At 48.3% G+C, this 9218-nt stretch overlaps 1 protein-coding gene across 8 annotated transcripts in view; it reads right to left on the bottom strand.

Moving 5' to 3' along the window:
• Positions 1-5677: 5677 nt before the first annotated feature.
• The window catches only part of SNX9 (sorting nexin 9), a 114607-nt gene continuing 111066 nt past the window's right edge, over positions 5678-9218 (bottom strand). For all 8 annotated transcript variants that reach the window (XM_077898317.1, XM_077898334.1, XM_077898288.1 and 5 more), the window contains 2 exons: positions 9073-9164; positions 5678-7298 (listed from right to left, as the gene is read on the bottom strand). In XM_077898317.1, the coding sequence (XP_077754443.1) occupies positions 7251-7298; positions 9073-9164 (140 nt within the window). In that variant the 3' untranslated portion in view covers positions 5678-7250. The remainder of the gene's footprint in view (positions 7299-9072; positions 9165-9218) is intronic.

The following is a 9218-nucleotide window of genomic DNA, read 5'->3' as shown; positions in this document are numbered from 1 at the left end:
CTGAAGCCCTGCACTGTGTCCCAGAGGGGCTGTCCAAGTCCCGGGGGGGCTGTACCAGAGAGGGGTTGCCCCCAGCCGAAGCTGGGAGGCCGTGGGCCTCGGGCCCCCTCCCTGCTCTTCTGCACGTGACTCTCGGAGGATCCCGGCGCTGGGAAGGGCTTTGGGACACGTCTGCTCCCGTCCTGGCGCTCCACGGAGGAGGGGACCAAGAGCGGAGGGTGTGCAAGACTCGTTCAAGGTGATTCTCCGGGCTCCGACTCACAATTCAGATTTCTTTACGGGAGCGCGCGTTTCTCCAGGGGAAGGACTGTCTCCGCGCGTCTGCGGGTTCCTCCGTGCCAGGGTGAAGCGAACAGCACGCGCCGAGGCCCGCGCTTGCAGAGCGAGTGGGTGTCCGGCACCCTGTTGGGGCTAACGAGCATCCGGGGAGCAGAGGGCGTGGGAAATGGAAGCGTTCTGAGAGCTTAAACACTTGGATTTATGATACAAGCTCATTGTTTACAAAAGCTCAGAGAAGGGGCAGCCCGGGTGGCGCAGCGGTTTAGCGCCGCCTTCAGCCCAGGGCCTGATCCTGGAGTCCCGGGATCGAGTCCCACGTCGGGCTCCCTGCATGGAGCCTGCTTCTCCCTCTGCCTGTGTCTCTGCCTCTCTCTCTCTCATGAATAAATAAATAAAATCTTAAAAAAAAAAAAGAAACCTCAGAGAAATAGTTTTACGATAAAGGTTGATCATCATCATACCCCCAAAGAACCACTAGAGAAACTCACCGTTAGCCTGGGTTTTGCTTCCTAGTCCACGTGCCGTGGTTTTAGCCTTAGCACATCTCCTGTCGCCTCTGTTCCCCCACTACCCTGGGCTCCTTTAGATCCTACTGATGATGGCCTTCATCCTATCCTCGGCCATATACATTTATTGAGCACCTTCTGTGTGTACCTGAAACCATCTATTGGTCCCCAGGCAAAAAGCAATTGTCTGTTAACTTTATGGTTTTTAAAAGATTTATTAGAAAGAGAGCAAGTGAGTATGTGAGGCAGGGAGGCAGAGAGAGAGACAGAGAGAGAGAGAGAGAGAGAGAGTGTCTTCAAGCAGATTTCCCCCTGAGTGCGGAGCCTGATACAGGGCTCGATCCCACAGCCCATAAGCTCATGACCTGAGCTGAACCTGAGAGTTGGACACTTGACCAACTGAACCACCCAGGCGCCCCTTGTCTGTTTGCCTTAAAGTAGGGTTTCTCAGTTTGGGTACTATGGACATTCTGGGTGGATATATATATATATAATTTTATTGTGACAGCTCTTCTTTGCATTGGAGGATGTTCGACAGCATCTCTGACGTCTACTCCCCAGAGGACAGGAACAGCCTCGGTAAATGTGTTGTGGAGGCACCGTTACCTCGGGCTGAGAACCTCCGCAGGACAGCTGATGGGGCTGCGTCCCGACCGCGAGAGGCCTCTGTGTCCGCCGCCAGATGCTGTGACGTCACTTTATGCCCAGAGGAGAAGTGCCTGACTCTGGCCTGCTGGTAAAACCAACATTGCTTTCAGTAAGTCCGTGGCTTTTCTCCAGAATTAGTGACTCACCACCAACCCCACTTCCCGGCCTCCCTGACTCTGCTGCAGGTGCTCCCTCTGCAGGGCAGCTCCCAGCGGCGAGGGTGAGCCCGTGGCAGGTCTTCGGCCTTTCATAGAACATTACCGCACGGCTTAAAGCAGCTGGTCTCGCCTCGCCCAGGTTCCTGGATTCAAGTCCCACACCCTACCTGTCTCTCTCTTCCCGCCCACGGAGCCCTGCAAATCCGACAGACCATTGCTTCCTTGAATTTTTTTTTTTTTTTTGCCTAAGATCATGTACTTCCATCTCCAGACCTTTGAACGTACTGTTGACTAAAGTCATTCTTCTCCCTTCTCCCCAGAGCTTTCGTGGTCCTCAAAGTGGTTCATTGCTGTTCTTTGAACTGCCAACGGCACTCACATATTCCTGTGTGGTGTGGCGACGACAGGTGACAATCCTGTATTACATATTTGAAAGTTGCTGACAGTAGATCTGAAAACTTCTCACCTGGCACACACCAAGAGAGAACGACGTGAGGTGATGGTATGTTCCCGAATATAGTCATGTATCAGGCCACCACACTGCACGCTTGAATTCGTATGGTACAAGTCAGTTGTATCTCAATAAATTTTTGGGGAAAAAAAAACCTTTCTGCTCGGCTAAGACTTCAACTTGTTCTCCTGTTCTTTGATACAGTTTCCTAGTGGAGTGTCAAAGACTATTCCGCATCCTTTTACGGTCTATGCTGATGTATGTATTTTTTGGTGGCTTTATTCATTTTCTTATTCTTTTGTTTTGAAATTTTTAAAAAATATTCTTAAAAATTTATTTATGAGAGAGAGAGAGAGGGAGAGGCAGAGACACAGGCAGAGGGAGAAGCAGGCTTCATGCCGGGAGCCCAACATGGGACTCGATCCCGGAACCCCAGGATCAGGCCCTGGGCCAAAGGCCGGTGCCAAACTGCTAAGCCGCCCAGGGATCCCCTTAAAAATGTTTTCTTACAAAAGTAACAGCTGGGTCTGGGATTGATTTTGTTCTGTTTATGAGCAAATGAGTTAGTGTTACTGTGTCGTGGATGCCGGCAGGAGGCTTAGGTGAGGCGGACAACAGGCTTTATTATGCATGGTGCTGCTGCAGCAGCATGAGCTCTGGCTTCTTCCTGCCTTGCAAGGGGGGGCGGGGGCGGCGGCCTGGAGGAGCCCGAGGGATGCAAGCACATGCCATGAGCTGTATTACAGGAGAGGAGCCTGGAGCTTTCAGAGCAAGCAGGAGCAAGCCTGCTTTTCTTCCGTGAAGGTGTCAGGTCATCCATCAAGGATGCTTGCTGGAAACAGCCCCGAGAAATGGCCCGGGTCAAAAGAAGTCTCCAGGCTCTGCGTTCTTGGCACAGCTGGCCAAGCTGGGCGGAGTGCAAGAGACCCATGGGAAAATGCCCTCCTTATCAAAGGAAATAAAATTCTCCTTACTTCCTCGGAGAAAAGGATTTTAAATCAAACAGCTTGAAAAAATTAAGGCACACACCTAGGAGCATATTGTTTATTTGGGGCTGTCTTGGCTTGTTCCGGGCCTGATGTGTATTTGTTTTGAAGTGTGTCATGCGGCACCTGGTCAACCCCCCTGCTCTATCTGCTCCCAGCGGGGAGGGCTAGGGTCCTCCACCTGCTGTATGAGTCAGGTGTGCGCAGACCGTCTCCCTACACCTGAGGCAGTAGGAGACCCACTGGCCATTGGGGACCGACACTCATTACTGAAGCTGATCTTTGTTTTTGTTTTTGTTTTTTTTTTTTTTTTTAAAGATTTTATTCATAGAAACACAGAGAGAGAATGAGAGGCAGAGACACAGGCAGAGGGAGAAGCAGGCTCCATGCAGGGAGCCCGATGTGGGACTCCATCCAGGGTCTCCAGGATCACGCCCTGGGTTGCAGGCGGCGCTAAACCGCTGCGCCACCGGGGCTGCCCTGAAGCTGATCTTTGTGAGTAAAGGCTTCCATCCAGTGCCTGAGTCATGTCTTCCTTGGCAACTGTGAATCCTCCAGGGGGCTGGCGTCCTGGGACTGCCATTCCTGGTGGTAGGCAACCAGGGTCTCTTGCTCACTGATCTATCCTTGCGCCGTGCTTTTACCTCTCCTCTCCAAATACTGATTCTTACAAGGTCAAGATCTGTAAATATTATAAATTATTCTATACCTATAGCTCTTCTGGGATAGCCAAAGGTTGATGCAAATAAAAAAAAGTCAACATATAAGAACCACACAATGTGTTTGAATCCACAGAGAAATCTACACGAGGTCATTAAAATTTTGCCACTTGAAGGAGAATCTTCCAAGTATCAACATTCAATGGATAATCATTTTTCACTTTCAAATTCCTTTCACTTTTCCTGGCTTGCAGTCAGCTACCATTTTTCTGAATACCTCATGTCATCTTTTTTCCTTGGATTCTTTTTTCATTTTCCTGGCCCCTTCCTCACACCAATTAAATCAGAATGTATGGAAGGTATCATCAACTTGACTAGGCCACAGGATGCACAGATACTTGGTGTGGGGCCCAGAATAAGAGAAGCTTCACAACAGGTCCAGGCTGCTGTGCAAGCTGCTCTGCTCTCAGGCAGGGGCCATAGGTTCCAGCACATTCAATGGCACCTGAAATGTCACAGCAGACAGGGATCCCGTCTGGAGCCTTTGGCAGGGCCCTAGAGGTGAGGAATAAAGCAGGCTCTTAGGATTCTGGAGCAAAGCCTTGCCACCCCCCCTCCAGATAACTACTCTCCTTGTGAGAAACAGCTCTTGGCCTTAGTGAAGCCTAAATGCTTACCCGTGGGCCCCCAAGTTAGGTGGTGACACCCGAGCTGCCCATTGTGAACTGGGTATTATCTGGCCCATCAGGCCATGAAGTTGGGCACACATGGCAGCACTCCACCATCAAACGGAAGTGGTACATATATGATCAGGCCCGAGCAGGCCCTATGGGCACAAAGAAGTTACCCAAATGCCCACGGTCCCCACTACTGCTACACCATCTTCTCTCTCTCTCGTAGCCTGACCTGTGGCTGCGTGGAGAGTTCTCAAAGATCAGCTGACAGAGGGAGAGAAGACTCGGGCCCGGTTTATAGATGGTTCTGCAAGGTCTTCAGACACCACCTGAAGCAGACAGCCCCAGCACCACAGCCCCTCCCCAGGAATCCCTAAAGGACACGGTGAAGGGAAATCCTCCCAGTGGGCAGAACATCGAGCAGTGCACCAGGCTGTTCACTTCGCTTGGGAAGAGAAATGGCCTCGGGGGTGATGATCTATCCATTCTTGGGCTGTGGCCACGGTTTGGCTGGATGGTCAGATACCTGAAAGCAACTGGACCATTGGTGACAGAGAAATCTGGGGAAGTGGAATGTGGATAGACCCGTCCTCAAAAAAGTGAAGATATTTGTGTCCCATAAATGCCCACCAAAGGGTGACCTCGGCAGAAGAGGATTTTAATAATCAAGTGGATAGGATGATTCATTCTGTGGAGACCAGTCAGTCTCTCTCTCCAGCCTCCCCAGTCACATCCCAGTGGGCTCATGAACAAAGTGCCATGGTGGCAGGGATGGAGGTTATGCGTGGGCTCAGCAACATACACTCCACTCACCAAGGCTGACCTGGCCACGGCCACTGCTGAGTGCCCAATAAAAGGATTTCAACCGTCCTACTTTCTCCTTTTGTTTGAATACCAGTGTGTATATAAAGCTAGTATCTGATTTCTTTCCTCTCTTTTCTTGTAACATAAGATTTTTACACCATAGAATTAAGTTATAGGATATGGAAAAGAGCAAACATCACTTAAGGAACACACACACACACACACACACACACACACACACACCCCATCGGTTGCTTCTCTACGGATCCCTTATACACTTGGCATCGGCATCAGTATCTGTTTCTTACAGCTCGCTCTCTGGTGATTATGACATGTTTCCAGGACTGGGGACTCTGACTCAGGAAATTCAATTATTAATTTATATCAGGAGAATTAGGTATTGGGGAAAAATTCATTACTTAGACCATTTTCAGGAGCTGGAAACAAGAGGCAATTATCCAAGAAAGAAAAGAGGAAAGGAAAGAAAAAAAAATCACACAAACACCAAAAAGTGTTTTGAAAAAGTGCTTTCAGAATTTACTGTACAGTTTTTTAACAATTTATTTATATGTTGGCTTCTACATGCTCTTACATTTGTGTAAAACATTTATACATATTCTTTACAATTTGTACATATATTAAATGGCTGTATCATAAACATTGTTCTATGAGATTTTATAAAAGAAAAATCAAGTAGGGAAAATTACTTATAAAACGTCAACAAAACCCGTGATATTAAAGAACAAGAAATTCTCATATTCATGTTCGTCTGATTTCCTCTTCTACTTATTTTTTGGTTTCATTGTGTGGGCCCAAACTTTCCATTTTCTATACTATAATTGGTAGGTCAGGAAAATGAAAGCAGTGGGTACTGTTGTAAGGCAACTGTGGACGGACACGCTCGCCAGCAGGCAAGATAGCGCGTGTTCAGATGGAAAGCGGACAGTCTGTGAAGATGGTGTCTGGCTTTTTGCCATTTACTGGAGTCCTAGTGGTCAGGACAACTCTGACGTTTAGGGTGCAGTCACGAGGAACATCACTCCGTACTTCTTGAACATAAAAGCTCTAGGGATCACTGTGCATTATTCAGGTTGTCACCCTTATATCAGTCCCTAAACTTTTCCATTTGGTGGGACGGAGAGGTCTACTGAGCTGGGTTTTTCATCTTTTCAGATAATAGCCCTGGCCCGCTGGTCTCCCTTCTGAAGCGAGGGGCAAATTACGCTCTCACACCCATTTCTCATCACGTCTGACTGGATAGACTGAGACTCCCCTTCGAGGTGAGAGCTGCGGGGAGCACATTTGTCCCGGGGACCACTCCTTCCCGAGCACCAGGGTCAGCCCAGCCCTGGGAGCAGAGTCAGAGCCCTACTTCTCCAGTATATTCCTTCTGGCCAGAACTAAGCCCGGGAAGGGGGTGCCAAGGAGCAAGCCCTCTGCACAGAAGGGGACGCTCAGCAATGTTCCTGGGGGAAGGGAGACAGTGACTGTGAGCCGCTGCCGGTGAGGAGCGGACCCAGGAGCCCCTCTCTTGGCTTCCTCTCTCCTGGAAACGTAAGCACTGGAGTCATAAGTATGTCCGTGAAAGGCATGTAGATTTTCCTAAGTAGACAGGTGTCCCACAGGACTGAAAAGAGTTATAAAAATATACAAACATATATATTTTTTATCCCGGCATATTTCATATTTTTAAGAAAGCAATTAGTAATCATCTGACATTGGGTAAGAACCAGAAGATCACGGATGATGTAAAAATCACAATTTTATGTAAAATACCAGTGGGGGAAACCCCTAATTTTCCATTCAAAATTCTGATAACTTTAAGTACTTTCCAAAAATAGAGACAATTTCCATTGTTTTAAATAAGGGATGTGGAAATGAACCAGAGACAACTGTCCCTAAGTAACCGATGTGTTCATTTAGGTTTGTTAATAAAATAGATGCAGTTTTTTGCAACTCTGTTTCTTTTTGGTTTTCGTTCGTTCTTTCCTTTTTGTTTTTGCAGAAGAGGGGGAAAAAGATTAAATTGCATTGCCCAAAGTCAGAAAGAAGCACTTCGGAGTTCTCGTCATTTTCTGTTCTGGTCTACATGACTGGGAAGCGGCCGAGGGCCTGCCTCAGCTTTTCTGCAATCTGGTGAAGAAACAAAAACAATCCTGAGACACCACTCCTGCCAGGATTTCATGATCGTCTACTGCTTCCATCTCTTGCAAGTTAGACATGGCAAACATTTCAGATGCTTTTAACTGGGCTGTGTTTCTAGACTCTTCCAGTACCAACCAGCTGGGGGGAACCCCCCCCCCCCCCCGCCGACCAAGCCCCAGCTGGTGCTGCCAGGGGCCATGGCCCCAGCTTGCAGGAAGCTCCCCCTCTTTCTAGCCCCTGCCTCGCTGAGCAGCAGTATTTCCAGACTAGGCACTTCTTCCTCAGTGAGTGAGGGGGTGTGGGTTTCAGGCTTGCCTAGATTCCCCCTGTCTTCTTGGGTACCCGTGGACCCCCAAGCATGCCTCCTGGATCCCACCTGCTGCTAGTATGTGCTGTGTACACCGTTCCAAAGCCAGGGCTCTACTGCGGCTGCAGCAATGTACCCGTGCCTTCCCCAGGGAACCACATGTTCTCCTAGGACACAGAGGCTGTGGCTGTTCATGGAGCCTAAGTATCTGGAGTTAAGTGCTTAGTACATAACAGGGGCTCAAGAAATGCTTGCTCCATGAACAAGTATGCAAATTTTAGTATTTAAGGGTTACTTTCTCATAAAACTGTTACCTCTAACAGGAACTGATTAAATGCATGGTTTTCTATTTTGAGTCACAATGTCATCGATGATTAAACCTCACTGGGCTGGAGATTATCTAACAAATCAACATTGTCAGAATTTTAAGAGGTGCCCTTCAATGATCTTTCCATGTAAAACAAATGCAATCTGCGACCCTAATACATGAGGGGCAACAATAGAGTGGCGCCAGTTCATACAGAGAGAGCCCAGGAACCGCACGCTACAAGGCTAAGAATGCTGAAGGGAATTCTTTCTGGGAACTCAGCTCCAAAACCAGCTGCTCCTGACCCACAAGTCACACAACATAACAAGCACACTAATCGCAGCTCCCTTTTAAGAATTTGCTGTCGGAGACACACATTTTCTGCACTGTCTTGCCAAAAGATGACACAGGCACGGATGTGAGTTTGGGGCTTGCCTACCATCACCCTGAACGTACGTGAGAGATTATCATGAAAATAGTGGAACACTCCGCGAGAAACTCGGCAGCCACCACATGGTCGATCATACAGAGCTTGCCTTCAGAGGTCTGAGTTTCCGCTTGTGTGCTACATCTTTGTTGTCTGTACACTCTGGTAAGCAACCACATTACTAGGCAGGGTATAAAAGTTTACATTTTCGGGACCATGTCCTAAATGAAGATATTTGAGGTTCCTTTCTCTCATTTTCTTTCTAAAGTTCCTTTGATGCACAATGAAACCTCATTCACGAAGCCTGCCTGTGGTGCCAGGCTCCATCCCCAGCTGAGAGCCCGCAGAGCCAGGGGCCTCCTGTCATTCACTGTCCCCAGGCAGAGAGAGGATGTGGGGGTAGGGAACCTCCTGGGAAGAGCTCCTAGGGACCTCACAACCAGCTTCCAGTGCCCCTTCTTCCTAAAGAGAAACCTTTTTTAACCCAAGGTGATTCAAAAAGGAAAAGGCAGATATAATTAAAAGGGATTAAAGAAAAAAAAATCCTGCCTAATAACCAACCTTTTGTTTATTACTCAGGATTAAAATTACAAACAGATTAACTTTATATGGTCAAGGTTAAGTGATCATGGATTCTCCCGTGTGTGTGTGTGTGTGTGTGTGTGTGTGCACGCGCGCACGCACACATGTGTAAAAGGCCCAGGAGGGGTGGCCAACTTACTGTTTCATAGAACTGCACTTGTTGCTCCAGGTACAGGCGGATGACACTGTTGTAGTCATAGATCCGGTTGCTATGGAAGTGATTCATCTCAGCTACAACCAAAACCAAGATATCAATCAGTACCCGTGAACTGCAGCAGACAACAC

This window comes from Canis aureus, chromosome 1 (genome assembly GCF_053574225.1).
Source record: "Canis aureus isolate CA01 chromosome 1, VMU_Caureus_v.1.0, whole genome shotgun sequence".
Taxonomy (NCBI): Eukaryota; Metazoa; Chordata; class Mammalia; order Carnivora; family Canidae; genus Canis; species Canis aureus.
The sequence above is the reverse complement of the archived record's forward strand: the minus strand, read 5'-3'. Positions and strand labels throughout refer to the sequence as shown.